General features: G+C 51.6%; 2 protein-coding genes across 6 annotated transcripts in view; one reads left to right on the top strand and one right to left on the bottom strand.

Annotated features, from left to right (window-relative positions):
- The window catches only part of ARMC7 (armadillo repeat containing 7), a 38,727-nt gene that overhangs the window by 16,731 nt on the left and 7,592 nt on the right, over positions 1 to 14,404 (bottom strand). For 2 of the 4 annotated variants that reach the window (XR_014304437.1, XR_014304438.1), the window contains exons 3-4: positions 4,593 to 5,092; positions 349 to 458 (exon numbers count right to left, since the gene is read on the bottom strand). Coding sequence is in view for 1 of the 4 variants with exons in the window: in XM_082705122.1 (XP_082561248.1) it covers positions 4,707 to 5,092 (386 nt within the window). In the remaining 3 variants the exon portion in view is untranslated. Of the gene's footprint in view, positions 1 to 348; positions 459 to 3,812; positions 5,093 to 14,404 lie in introns of those variants that run through there. The other 2 variants (XR_014304436.1, XM_082705122.1) reach the window with 2 other exon arrangements.
- On the top strand, positions 1,695 to 3,815 carry NT5C (5', 3'-nucleotidase, cytosolic). Of its 2 annotated transcripts, none has more exons than XM_082705121.1 (5): positions 1,695 to 2,277; positions 2,771 to 2,871; positions 2,954 to 3,014; positions 3,202 to 3,309; positions 3,405 to 3,815. In XM_082705121.1, exons 1-5 carry the CDS (start codon positions 2,080 to 2,082, stop codon positions 3,543 to 3,545), a joined length of 609 nt encoding a protein of 202 aa, XP_082561247.1. In that variant the 5' UTR covers positions 1,695 to 2,079; the 3' UTR covers positions 3,546 to 3,815. The 2 variants fall into 2 exon arrangements, with proteins under 2 accessions (XP_082561247.1, XP_082561246.1); XM_082705120.1 differs by having other exon boundaries at positions 1,731 to 2,277; positions 3,202 to 3,316; positions 3,443 to 3,815.

Below are 14,404 nucleotides of genomic sequence, written 5' to 3'. Positions count from 1 at the left end.
AAGTGGGCTTCTCTCTCTAAAGAAAATAGGTTGGGGGCTCCTGGATGGGTCAGTCGTTAAGCGTCTGCCTTCAGCTCAGGTCATGATCGCAGGGTCCTGGGGTTGAGCCCCACACTGGGCTCCCCGCTTGGTGGGAAGCCTGCTTCTCCCTCTCCCACCCACCCTGCTTGTGTTCCCTCTCTTGCTGTCTCCGTAAAAGAAATATATAAAATCTTTAAAAGAAAAACATTTAAAGTCACAGTAGGAGTTCAAAGCACCAACATGGTATCTGTGGTACTAAAATACATGAGTAGTATGGATAAATGATAAAACAATTATTAGCTACTATATTTTACATTCTCCACCTACCCTTTGTGCTGGGCAGTAACATGTAAGATTTTAAGTCCTCTCATCTTGCAAGGTGCCTCTCAGTGGTGTGAGGTTACCGAAGAGGACTCCAAAGAAAGAGGGACGAGGATCTGAGGAGACAGAAGATAAGGAAAAAACTCCTGGGTTCTAGGCAGAAAGTTCTAGGTCAACATGCTATATTAGATGTCCTAATTGGGCATTAAGACTTGGCTTTTAGGTCTAGCTACACTACTAAATTGTGGTTTTTGTCTTGTAATTTAGGGACCAATTTCCTTTCTGAAAAAGTGAGATCTTTGAGATCATAAGCATAATCACTGGTTCACTTGAACTCCTGGATATTTCTTTGGGAAAATAAAGGTGTTTATAGGTTCTGGGGGTTTTATGTTTTTCTCCCTTATGGTGCAAAGCATTTGCAAAATGGAGACGTCAACAGCTTTGTTACAGGATCTGTCCAATTTCACTAAAACAGGTTAGCCCTACAAACACTAGCCTGAGTTATGGATTCTCTTAGGACACTCAGGAGGTAGGAACCCTACCTGCACCCTTCTTTCTGATGGTGGGGATCCTGGAAAAAAGAGACGTCTCTGATTTGTGTCACAATTCGTAACTTCAGTGTTTTTTGTTTTGTTTTGTTTTCAAGATAAGTGCCTCATCAGAAGTCAAGTATTGTGAAGGAGGTTAGTTCTCCCAGTCATTCTGGTATCACAACAGATTTCAGGAATTCTATGTAAACATGTTTACTAAGGGTGTTACATTTTCCACTTAGCTTAGGGTCTTGAAAGTGGAGTCGAATAATCATAAGATGACGCGGGCAGAACAAGCAGTATCTGGTGCACGATCTGGACTTTGGGACTCGGGCTGTGTGACGTGAGTGGGAAGGAGGGAAAACTGGCGGACTCCGGATTGCTTATGCCGATTCCACGTCTTAAGGCTTTTTCATCAGATCGCTCTAGAACGCGACACTAGTCTCCCGCCTGCAATGCTTCTGTTAGCACTGGTTTGGAAGCACCAGGGCGCTCAGTGGGAAACTGCGGGGAGACGCTCACCTAACCCAACCCGAGTTTGCAGTCGCAGGTAAATCTATTTGGACACAGTCCGAAGACGGCGTGAAGCCCACGAAGCAGCATCAACAAAACTGGGCAGCGCTCCGCGTTCTCCAGATGGGGCTGTAACGCCCCACTCCGAGCAGAGGTCCCTCCCGCAGAAAGGACACTCCCGATTACCGGAGCTGGGAGCTTGCCGTCCCCTCGGGGTGCAACTGGACGTTCGCCGCGGCGGCTCCCGACTCCGCCGCCCCGGGAGCCCCGCCCCCTTCAGCCGTCCGTCCCCTTCAGAGGCGCTGGGCGCCCCCGTGAGGCGGGCCCTGGAGGCTGCGGCCCCGCGTCCCGCGTGCTCCGGCGCCCCGCGCCACAGGCAGGGAGGGCGGCCGCCCGGAGACTCGAAGTCGGAATTCTGGGGCTCGCGCCAGCCCCACGGATTTAAGAAGCCCTGAGGTCTTCGCAGGGTCTGGGGTCTTCCACTGCGGAGTCGGGGGCGGCGGACGTGCACGCGCGCGCGCGCTCAGGCCGCCGCCCGGGGAAGGCCGCGCGCTCCCTCGGGGCCGGTCCCCGGGGCGCCGCATGCAAATGAGCCCCGGTGCGCCCGCCCACCCCGCGCCTCCGGAAGTTGCGGGCGCAGCGCCCGCTCCCCCCCCGCCCCCCCCCGTCCTTCCCCGGCCGGGCGCCCGCAGTGATGGCGGCGGCGATGGCGGCGCGGCGCGCGCGGCCCGTGCGGGTGCTGGTGGACATGGACGGCGTGCTGGCCGACTTCGAGGGGGGCCTCCTGCGGGGCTTCCGCCGCCGCTTCCCCGGGGAACCGCACGTGGCGCTGGAAGAGCGCCGAGGCTTCCTCGCTCGCGAACAGTACCGAGCCCTGCGGCCGGACCTGGGGGTAGGTAGGGAAAGGGCGGGAACGCAGCGGGGGAGGGGTCGTGGGCGGGAGGGGAGCCTCGACCCCACAGGGCGCCCAGGAGCCAGGCCTCCCCACCCCCAGAGAGCCGGGGAACCAGGTACCCCGACCACACAATGTCCCCGGGAGCGGGAACCCCGACCCCACATTGTCGGCAGGAGCAAGAGCCCCGACCCCCCAGTGTCCCCGAAAGCGGGGAGCCCGAGCCCACAGGGCACCTAGGAATGGGAGCCCTCCCCTTGGGCAAGACTGCCTCTGCTCCATTTCCAGAGTCACCTCCTTTTTGTTTAGCAAAACCCTCGTTTCAGAATCCATTGTTCGCCCTGGACAAGAAAATCTGAAAGAATGGATGCAAAATCCTGCCCCTGTGGCTCTGATTTGCCGACGGGTCCCCCAGGAGTCTTACTGTGAGAGTCATCCCTGGGGCTAGATCTGCTGGAGGTAGAAGCTGGGACAAGAACACGGTATCTTTCAGGACAAAGTGGCCAGTGTGTATGAAGCCCCAGGCTTTTTCCTAGACTTGGAGCCTATCCCTGGAGCCGTGGAAGCCATGCGGGAGATGAACAACATGCAGGAGTGAGGAAGGGCAGAGGGGAGGCGGCGGGCGGTGGAGGGAGGGCGGGCACCACCCCCAACTAACTATGCCCCTTCCGCGCAGCACCGAGGTCTTCATCTGCTCCAGCCCTCTTCTGAAGTACGAGCACTGTGTGGGTGAGAAGGTGCGGTTACCCCAACCCTTCCTAGCAAACAGCTTCCTAAGTTCTGATGTTTAAAATAAACCAGCAGAACTGAAACACAGGAAGTGCGGTGGTGGTGGGCGGGGAGCAGCATCTCTCAAAGGCTGGAGACTCCACTAGCACGTATTTACTCACTGGCCCTACTGACAGACCTGTGTCCTCACCACAGTACCGCTGGGTAGAGAAACACCTGGGGCCCCAGTTTGTGGAGCGCATCATCCTGACGAGGGACAAGACAGTGGTCTTGGGGGACCTGCTCATTGATGACAAGGACAGCATTCAAGGTTAGTTTTAGACCTGTTTTTCTGGCAACCTTCCAGGCAGCTGGCCTGCTGGGATTAGGGAGAGGGAGTAAAATAACCACGATTACAGACTACATCTCACTGCCTTTCTCCCATGTCCTGTCCCAGGCCAAGAGCAGACCCCAAGCTGGGAGCACATCCTGTTCACCTGCTGCCACAACCAGCACCTAGCCCTACCCCCATCAAGGAGACGGCTGCTCTCCTGGAGTGACAACTGGAGGGAGATCATAGAAAGCAAGCGGGGGGCCAGAACAGTGGAGAGTAGCTGAAGGAAGGGAAGGCAGGCCAGCAGGGAACCCTAGCAGAGCTGAACGACAGGGCAGTGTCGTGGTGGTGGCCCCCGGCACTGCAGAACAGGGAGACACAGTAACCGCTATTCTCGCAAGCCAGCCACCTGGAACCCAACAAGATGGCTGGCAAGGAAACTTGGTGGGAAAATCACTCAGGAACCTTTTTAATAAAACACTTTGGCTCAGCATTCTTTAAAGGCCCTTTATTTGGGAAGGTAGAGGGACAGGAGCCCTGGGAGGGGCGGGGGGAATACAGGCTCATGGGCTTTCTCCTCCCTCCTCCTGTCCGTAGTCCACTGGGCTCCAGAACCTGCCCCATCTTCACAACCAGACACCACCTTTCTTGCATCTGCTTTTCTTTGGCCATGTTAGAGGTCAACCTTGAGGGAGTGCAAAAGGGAGGCCAAGAAGCTTCCCACTGCTCCTGAACTCTTAACTTTCCATGGGGGGGTCCCGTGAGATAGACCGCTGTGGATAAAATGTTGATCCCAGGCCACAGAATTCTCCAGGCCAGCATCAACCATACCCAGGATCCAGCCAGGGGAGCTAGCAGTGCGGGTGCCCAGCCTCTGTAGCCCTGGAGTAGGCATGACACCTTCTCGGAGCCCCAAGCTGGCTTCTCATTTCCATTCTTCAAGATTATTTCAGATACTTCTGTTAAAGGAAAATTCCTGTCCTCAAGCACCAGCAAGTCTAATCCCAGGCCCAGCTGTTCTTCATGAAAAGCCCCTTCCTTTAAAGCCTCTGAATCTAGGGTCCTAACTGCTTCTCACATGATGTTGATGCCCTGGCAGTGAGGCACTGCGGGGGGGTGGCGGCGAGGCAGGAGCTTGACCTCCAGCGGGTTGACAGTGCCAACCTATGGAAATGGCACTGCCTTTGCTCTCCTCCTTGGGTCCCAAAGCCTGGCCTCCTCTCTCAGTGCCCCTCACCACAGTGTAAATACCTGTCAGGCTGAGAAAACTCACCTTCAAAATAGCCGAAATGGCACCTTTGGGGAGAAAATGCAGAGCGGGAGCCAGGCTGCTCCTGCTCCCCGAGCCCCCACCAGGACTGTGGCCTCATCTCTAGCAGTCAGGGCGTCATGGCTGCGAGGTCTCCCTGGGTCTGGGCTGCTGTGGGGCCTCAGTCCTTGGCAGCGGGATCCCCAGGGCAGAGTGGGCCTGCCAGGTGCGGGCCTCCGCCACCTGGCTTGGGGAACAGAAGTCTTCCAGGAAGATCTGGGCTAGGTTGCGGAGCCTCGTGTTGGCTGAGAGAGAGAAGCGCAGCATGCACTGGACCACGGGCATGGCGGTCAGCTCAGGGGGGGAGCCGGAGCCCGGGGAGCTCAGGTACATGATCGTGGTCACAGCAGATAGCACGGTCTCCTCGTTGGGGCTGGACAGGCAGTTGATGATGAGTGGGATGCCCCCTGTCTGCAGGATGTGCTCTTTGTTCGCCCTGTCTGGGCACAGGTTGCAGAGGCCTCCTGGGGAAGAACAAGAGGAGACATGATGCCTCAGGCCTGCGCATCCTCCCAGCGCCTCTGCCCACTTTGTCCCAGGGACAAGGGATCCAAAGTCCGTTCTGGTATCCACCCCTTCAAAGCTCCCGAGGCCTAGCCTTCAGGAAGCGAGTACCAATCCCTTTCCTCCTTGGTTCAGCCAGTTGGATGGTTAGTATTTTTTTTTTTTTAAGCAAAAACAAAACCAAAAAGACCAACCCCAACCAAAAAATAAAGCCCATATCAGTTTACAGAATTAAACGGGCGCCTGGGTGGCTCAGTTGGTTAAGCGTCTGCCTTCAGCTCAGGTCATGATCCCAGGGTCCTGAGATCGAGCCCCACATCAGGCTCCCTGATCAGCAGGAAGCCTGATTCTCCCTCTCCCGTTCCCCCTGCTTGTATTCCCGCTCTCCTGCCTTTCTCTATCAAATGAATAAGTAAAATCTTTTTAAAAAAAAAATTAAAAAAACATAGGTCAGGTGATGATTTCACACATGTATATATGCCAAAACTTATCAAACTATCCTTTAAAGATGTACAGCTTATTATCTATCAATTATTTCAATAAAGCTGTTAAAAGTACTAGAAGCCAAATTATAAACCAACTTAATCCTACCATCCAACATTTGCTTTTCCTTTCTTCAACTTCAAAATACGTGAATATAAGGGCGCCTGGGTGGCTCAGTGGGTTAAGCCTCTGCCTTCGGCTCAGGTCATGATCTCAGGGTCCTGGGATCGAGCCCCACATCCGGCTCTCTGCTTGGCGGGAAGCCTGCTTCTCCCTCCCCCACCCCCTGCTTCTGTTCCCCCTCTCTCGCTGTGTCTCCACCAAATGAGTAAAAAAAAAATTTTAAAAAAATGTGAATACACAAACATTTAATAAAAATGTGATGGTTTCCTCTTTTGTAAGGCAACTTTTTTCATTCAGCAATGGACTCGGAACGTCTTTCCATTCCAACAGATCTATAACCATTGTGTCATTTCATGGCTGTGCAGCGCATTACCTTACGGATGCAGTGTAATTTATTAAAACTCTACAGGAAGTGGGGGGGACAGGTAGGGGCTGGCAGGGACATGCCTCTTCCAGAGGCAGGAGTCTGCCCAAGTCTGGCACCACCGCCCTCCCTCATGGTACCTGGGTCAGTTTGAGTCCTGCTATAGGAAAGTATCTTTAGAAGTTTTATTCATTCAACCTCTAGGGACTTCTCCCTGCTTCAGAATAAAATCCAAATTCCCCTCTGATGTCCTCACAGCCCTGCGCCATCGGGTCTGGTCCTTCTCTGGCACCCACAGCCTCAGCCCTTCCTGGGACCTTCCGGGCCCAGATTTTCACATGCTGCCTTCCTTGGGCTGGTAACCAACACGTCACTGCACCCTCACCAGTGAGGGCCCCCCGGAATACCCTACTCTGACCACGTCTAGGGCACTCCCCACACCCCTGCCATTTTCTTCATATGCCTAGAACCCTGAGAAACCACCCTGGCAAGTTTGTTTTCTTGCTCACTAGCTGCCAAGCCCCACTAGAAGGCAGGTAGGTGCCTTAAGGTCAAGACCATGGCCATCTTATTCCCACAGGTCCTTGGTGCCTGGTCAAGAAGCGCTCCACGAGTACTGCTGGAAGAGCTTAGAGCACTGAGCTGGGGAGAGGGGCTGTACTGCAGAGGGCTGGGGGCTGGGCAGTTGGCTCCCTGAGATGTCGCCTACCATGGACTTCCACAGTTCAGGGACCCAACTGTGGCTCAGAGCACCTCTGAGGGAAGGAAGCAGCTGAGAGTCACTCCCGCAATCACGAGGCAGGGGAGACAAGGCACTCTGACAGGGAGGTGCCTCCCTATGGGACACGCAGAGACCTGGCCTGCTGATACTACCTCAGCACATCCTGGGGTGTCCCGCGGACTGCCTTCCGTACTTGTGCTGTCCCCGTCACGACACCACAAGGCAAGGCCCCGCTCTCTGGTTTACTGCCTATCCCAGGCACCTGCGACTGTGGACGCTCACTGGACACGTGCTGGGAACATGACTGAACCCCAGGAAGTGGTACCACAACCCTGATTTTAGTGGAAGCTGAGGCTGTTGAGTAAGTTGCCCGAAGTCCCAGAAGATGGGAAGCGCTATGCCACGGTCTGGCGGGCTTCTGGCTTCCTGGACACAGCTACACCATCTCTTCTGAACTGCCAGCGGTGAACCAGCCTCCTACCCACACTGTAGATGAACTGACTGGGGGCAGGCGATGGGATTTATCTCTGCTGTAAAGTATGATAAGATGAAGTCTGAGTCACCCTTGGCCACTGAGTCATCATCACAGAGAGATGTGCCTAGGCAGGACACTGCCACCCAGGCTGGGGGATAATCAGATGGCATCTGCTGGAGGGCGAAGGCAGGCAGCCTCTGGACAGCTGGCCCCATCTGCTCCCCGTCTGTAGACCGAGGAAGTCTCCAAGGATGGATCTTGTGCCTGCCAGAGCTTGCAGCTGCCTGGGACCCAAACCCAGGGCAGTCCTGAAGCCCCTCCACTTTGCAGGCAGCGATCCTCAGAGTAGAAAACAAGAGTGAGTGCTTGGAAAGAGAAGGGCTTCAGGGGGCAAGGAGTCTGAACGGAAGCACCAAAAATGGAGCCAGGGGACCCAGGAGAAGCCAAGGCCACAGCGAAGTGAGCTCACCCTCTCGAGTCTACCTCTGTGAGCCTGCCCTGAAGCACGAAGGAGGGCTATAGGAAAAGAAGAACACAAAACTGTTAACTTCCTAAATAGTGCCAGCAAGAGTAAGCTGGCTGGATCCAGTTCCGTCTGTCCGTATGATGGGAAATTCTGTAAGTCTTAAAAATCATGTTTTCAAAGAGTACTAAGGGAAAATGCTTGCAACATAAGGTTAAGGAGGGAAAAAGTCATCAAATTGTATATACAATGAAACTGCAATGGAACAAGTTAAGTCCAGCAAGGCGTCACCTCTTCTGAGAGCCTTCCACGACCGCCCTCACGGCCCGTCTCCCCAGCACCCTCCCCCCACCTCCTTTGTGTCTCCTCTTCATGCCCAAGTTATCTGTCAGGTTTACTGACGGTCCCCACTAAATCCCAACTTCCACCAGAGGGGGAATTTATCTTGTCTCAAATGGTCACCTCGGCCTGGCATATAGCAGATGCTCAATAAACGGACAGACGCGTTAACTAAAGACAAGCTGGAAACACAGCTTATAACAAGGCTTATCTCTGCAATGGATCAGGAGTCATTTCACCTTTATTTTCTAAGTTTACTTCCACAAAAATACTTTGTTTCCTGTTTTGTTTTTTGTTTGTTTGTTTGTTTTCTGTGCAGAGGAAACAAGGTAGAAAATGTTATTTTTATACGCAGGAAAAAGGAGTTTTTAAAAGACTCACTTATTTTAGAAAGAGCAAGAGAGAGCGCACGCGCACGAGCAGAAAAAGGGGCAGAATAGGAAGAGAAACCACCTGGAGTGGACCCTGTGAGCACAGAGCCAGACCCAGGGCTCGATCCCAGGACCCTGAGATCATGACCTGAGCTAAAACCAAGAGCCAGCCGCTTAACTGAGCCACCTCAGTGCCCCGGAAAAGGATTTTTTTTTAAAGCTACATTTAAGATTATTTATTACTTATTTATTTGGCAGAGAGAGAGAGAGAGAGAGAGAGTGTGTGTGTGTGTGTGTGTACACACGGCGGAGCAGCAGAGGGAGAAGCAGGCTTCCCAGCTGGGGAGCCCAAGACGTTGAGATCATGACCAGAGCCAAAGGCAGACGCTTAACCGACTGAGCCACCCAGGCGCCCCTAAAGGTAAATTTCATTTAGAAAGTAAAACTCACCAAATGACATCACTAAAAAAAAGTGAAAAGACAAAAGGAGAAAATATTAATAAACTATGTATATGAAAGAAGACTTCTTCCCGGATACATAGAGTCTATATTACTGCCTATCAAGAAAAGATAAACTTATGTTGTAGAGACGAGAAGAGACCTGAGTAAGGACAGTGACGTGTGACAGTGTGTACATCACTACCTCTCGGAGAAATGAAAATTCATACCATGCCAGGTGCCTCCCCCCGCCTACTGTCATGGCTAAACCAGAACAGACCGACAAGACTAAGGGTTGGTGGGAGGTGGGGCTGGGGACTCACAGGCTGGTGGCTGGGAGCCTCACATGCCATCACGGGGTTGAAAAATACGTGGCAGCTTCCACTGAAGTTAAGCGTGTACCTCCCCTGTGACTCAGGAACTCACCTGTACTTGAACCTGAGAGAAAGGAGTACCTATGGATGCGAGAACACTCGCGTACAAACGTTGACGAGAGTTTTATGCACAAAGGCTCCACACCAGAAACAAGCCTCCGTCAGCAGGTAAACTGGGTGAACAGACTGTGGCGTATGCATACCAAGACGTGAGCGAACGACACGGTGACAATCTGGACGAATGTCAGAAACGCTGAATGACAGAAACCAGACCCAGGAGTACATCCTGTGTGATTCCACTAAGATGAAGCTCAAGAACAGGCAAAACAGGGGTGCCCGGCTGGCTCAGCTGGTGGAGCAAGCAAATCCTGATCCCGGCGTTGCAAGTTCAAGCCCCACATTGGGTGTGGAGATTGCTTAAAACTAAAATCGTTTTTGGGACGCCTGGGTGGCTCAGTCGGTTAAGCGGCTGCCTTCGGCTCAGGTCATGATCCCAGGGTCCGAGGACTGAGTCCCACTTGGCGGGGAGCCTGTTTCTCTCTCTCCCTTTGCCTGCTGCTCTGCCTCCTTATGCTCTCTCTTTCTGTAAACTAAAATCTTAAAAAAGATAAATTTTTTTTTTTTTTTTTTTTAGAGAGAGGCGTGCACTTGCATGTGCAAGAGCATGGGGGAAGGGCATAGAGGGAGAGAGAATCGTAAGCAGACTCCACGCTCCATCACTCACCAAAATAAAGTCTTAAAACAACAACAAACTAGGCAAAACCCATGGGTTAGAACAATGGTTACCTGCGGGACGCCTGGGTGGCTCAGTTGGTTAAGCAGCTGCCTTCGGCTCAGGTCAAGATCCCAGCGTCCTGGGATAGAGTCCCACATCGGGCTCCTTGCTCAGCGGGGAGCCTGCTTCTCCCTCTGCCTCTGCCTGCCATTCTGTCTGCCTATGCTCGCTCTCTCCCCTTCTCTCTCTCTGATAAATAAATAAAATCTTAAAAAAAAAAAAAAAAAAGAACAATGGTTACCTGGGCGTAGAAGACACTACCTGGGAGAGGGTGTGAGGGACCTTTCTGAGGGAGATGGAAACATTCTGTATCTTGATTTTAGTGTTAGTTACACAGATGCACATATACCTTAATGAATTTAAAAATCCATCAAACTTCACTGGGTGTTGTACAGAAGTGCTGAATCACTGTATCACCTTAAACTAATATTACACTGTCTGTGAACTAACTGCAATTAAAATAAAAACTTAGGGACGCCTGGGTGTCTCAGTTGGTTAAGCAGCTGCCTTCGGCTCAGGTCATGATCCCAGCGTCCTGGGATCCAGTCCCACATCGGGCTCCTTGCTTGGCAGGGAGCCTGCTTCTCCCTCTGCCTCTGCCTGCCACTCTGTCTGCCTGTGCTCACTCTCGCTCCTCTTTCTGACAATTAAATAAATAAAATCTTTAAAAATAAATAAAATAAAATAAAAACTTTAAAAAAAGGTCAAGACAAAAACCTGTCAAACGAACACAAGATATGTGCGCTTCACCGTATGCGGATGGCACAGCATCTTAAACCATGCTTACCAAACAGAAAAGAGAACAAGTTCTGACTGGCTGATGAACATGCCTTGAACAAATCACACAAGACACAAAGAACAGGGGGCAAAAGCAGGGCCTTCCTAGGCACAGGGAACCACAGAAATCCCCAGGAGAGGTGAAAGAAAAAACCCTCAAGGACAAGTGAGGATGAGAAAGCTGGAGGCTCAGAGAGGTCAGGTAGGGGACCTCAGGTCACACAGCAAGTAGGGCACTGCTGCTGAGACAGGAGGGTCTAAGGATTGTTCTGGGGATTACACGAGCTCATGCTCGTAAGTGCTTAGCCAGCGGCTGGGGGCCGGGCAAGCCCTAGGAGAGTGACCCAAGACTTTACTCCATCTCGTGACTCAGCCATCCCAGGCCGCTGGGCTGGCTGCTCCCCATCCCAAATAAAAAGCTTCATTCGAGACTATTTGTTCTTGGGTTTTACTTTAGTATCTTTTTTTTTTTTTTTTAAGATTTTGTTTATTTATTTGACAGAGAGAGACAGCGAGAGAGGAACACAACAAGCAGGGGGAGAAGGAGAAGCAGGCTCCCTGCTGAGCAGGGAGCCCGATGTGGGACACGATCTCAGGACCCCAGGATCATGCCCTGAGCCCAAGGCAGATACTTAACCATTGAGCCACCCAGGCACCCCTTACTTTAGCATTTTGAAAACAGTTCTTTCTGGAACTTAAATGTTGAGGGATAGAACAGTGTATAAAGTTACCCCTATGTATAAAAAGGAGGGGAACAGGGTGAAAGTGATAGGGATAGAAGGGACACTTCTCTCAAAATACCTTGTCTAGTTTTGACTTAAACTCATGAATGCTTCCCATCATAACAAACATCAAATTAAATCAAAAGCAGAGAAAACATGGCTTTTCATACTTCTGGCCTATATTTCACTTCTGGGACTTCATGCCACCGGTATACCTTTACAGGGGAGAAGTGGCATACAAGTAAGGTTATCCACGGCAGCACGGCTTGGGAGAGCAAATGGAAACCACCTGAATGTCCACCCCTAAGAGGGAGCTAAACCCACTCGCTGGGTGCCAGGGAATGGCATGCAACATTTGCAAAGAATGAGGCAACTTTGGGGGCTGATACTGCAGGTGCACTAAGACATGATGCTAAATTAAAAAAATAAAAAGCAGAATATACATATACTACCACACATGTAGAACCTGCAAAAAGGTATACGTGCAAATACATACAGATTTGTCTGTAAATCCTGAAAATATCTCTGGGAGGATAAAAAAAGAAACTAGTAACAATGGTTACTTCCAGAAAAAGCTACAGAGAGAGATACGGTTCACTATATACCTTTCTGAATTCTGTACCATGTGACTCAATCATGTAGTCACATAAATTAACACACACACACAGACACACATGGTGTGTTCGTGCACAGAACTCAGAGGAAGGGGAGCTGGTCTCTGCAAGTCTGGGAGGAATGGCAGAGGCTGGCTGCCCTGTTCCAGCTAAGCGTGGAAGGGAGCAGTGGGGTGAGAACACAGACATCACCTCCTTTCTATAAGGGGAATCCTGCCACAGATGGGTAGCTGAGGAATTTTTTCTTTTTTCTTCTTTTTTTAAGGTAAACTCCATGCCCAACATGGGGCTTGAACTCATGACCCCTAGATCAAGAGTTGCAAGCTCTAATGACTGAGTCACGCAGGCACCCCAGAGATTTTTAAATTATTATGAGTCAGGAAGGTGTTCACCTCTGAGAGTAAAGAACTGGATCAGGAAGGGACATACAGAGGTTTTTTTTTAAAAGATTTTATTTATTTGACAGAGACAGTGAGAGAGGGAACACAAGCAGGGGGAGTGGGAGAGGGAGAAGAAGGCTTCCCACTGAGCAGGGAGCCTGATGTGTTGCTCCATCCCAAGACCCTGGGATCCTGACCTGAGCAGAAGGCAGTGGCTTAACGACTGAGCCACCCAGGTGCCCCGACCAGTCTTTTTTTGAGCACCACCACCATCTGGTGGCAACTACATGTATTGCAGGAAATAGAACACAGGAAAACAATCTAACATGAATTCTGGGAGGCCACCTACTTGAACCCTGTTTGAGTAACAAAACTGCCAAGTATTCTGTGATATCCTAGGATTAAACCAGTTTTCATGGAGGCAGAGAGTTCTCTCCTGGTTCCATTCTATCTCCATACAGCATCTAGGAGAGACACATAGGCTGCGTACAGAATACCTGAGAATCAACCAACAGTGCTTTGGGCAAACATTCCCAAATAAATGCCAAAGGCTGTCTGAGTTTTTATTTGGAGCAAGAGCCCCAAATTCTTTCACCCACTTGGGTATTTACTGAGATCCTGGCTTTATAGCTGGTCCTTCATAATTCTCCCACTCCCATCCCCCCGACCCCAAGCAGGGGCCAACCAGTATGGCCTCCCAGTGGCAGTTTCCCTTAGTTGCCAATCAAACGTGGCCTGAACTGTGAGCACCGCCAGTAGGAGCAGGGATGACTTCCCACCAGAAACACCTGGAGGACAGAGTGAAAGGGCAAGGTCTGGTGGAAAGAAAGAACAAGGAAAGAGGACACTCTGGAGTTTGAGTCTTGGCTCCATCAGCCGGGGCCCCTGGGGACAGAATTTGGATCCAGGCAGAATGGGTAAATTCCTGGCTCCAGCCATCACGAACAGTGGGAGCCTCAGACAACAGACCTAACCTCACTGAGGAGTTGTTTCCTCACACGTGAAGAGGACTTAGTACTATGGACCTTGTGGTTGGTGACACATCCAGAGCCCTAGCAGGACGACAACAAAAGGGTAAAACAGCTCTACAATTGTTCTAAATGGGCAAATCCACAAAAGGTCAAGAAAGGGGAAGGTACAGAGACTCACAAAGCCCTGCGTGTTACCGGCAATCCTGGTAACCAGATTCATCTTGAAGGCTACAGTTATCCTGCCCAGGGTGTCTGAGGGGTCACGGGAAGTGGCCTCCACAGAAAGTCAGCAGTCAGGCACACCAGCTTGCCACCGGTGAGTGACTGTGTCCGCTTTCAGCCCTGAGAGCCGGCAGGGCTGCCTGACAGGAGAGGTCTTACCGCAGAGCTGAATGCATCAGTACCACCTGGAAAGATGCCTGCGATCGTGCTGGGCTGTGAGGACGGATGGAAGCCCACGTTCTGACCCTGACCTGCCACTAATCCGCTGAGGCTGGGTGGTCCATGCCTCAGTTTCCTCATCAGTGAAATGGAGGGTCTATAGTGCCTTGCAAGCTTTCACAATCCACAATCCTAGGAATGGGGGAACTCCTGTGTTCTCTTCTAGAATCTGACAGCCTTGGGTTTCCGTTCCAGGCTGGCCATCTTTTTTTTTTTTTTTTAAAGATTTTTATTTATTTATTTGACAGAGAGAAATCACAAGTAGATGGAGAGGCAGGCAGAGAGAGAGAGGGAAGCAGGCTCCCTGCTGAGCAGAGAGCCCGATGTGGGACTCTATCCCAGGACCCTGAGATCATGACCTGAGCCGAAGGCAGCGGCTTAACCCACTGAGCCACCCAGGCGCCCCAGGCTGGCCATCTTTAAACCTTTGGCCAACCCACT

This window comes from Mustela nivalis, assembly GCF_964662115.1.
Source record: "Mustela nivalis genome assembly, chromosome: 17".
Lineage (NCBI taxonomy): Eukaryota > Metazoa > Chordata > Mammalia > Carnivora > Mustelidae > Mustela > Mustela nivalis.
This window is presented reverse-complemented; position numbering and strand designations above follow the sequence as displayed.

What these genes read in the sequence shown, in the direction of transcription:
- NT5C (XM_082705120.1), top strand. Translation starts at nt 2,080, where the DNA reads ATGGCGGCGGCGATGGCGGCGCGGCGCGCGCGGCCCGTGCGGGTGCTG. An exon ending in CCCTGCGGCCGGACCTGGGG is followed by an intron (nt 2,278 to 2,770) that starts GTAGGTAGGGAA and finishes GGTATCTTTCAG; the next exon opens with GACAAAGTGGCCAGTGTGTA. An exon ending in GAGATGAACAACATGCAGGA is followed by an intron (nt 2,872 to 2,953) that starts GTGAGGAAGGGC and finishes CCTTCCGCGCAG; the next exon opens with CACCGAGGTCTTCATCTGCT.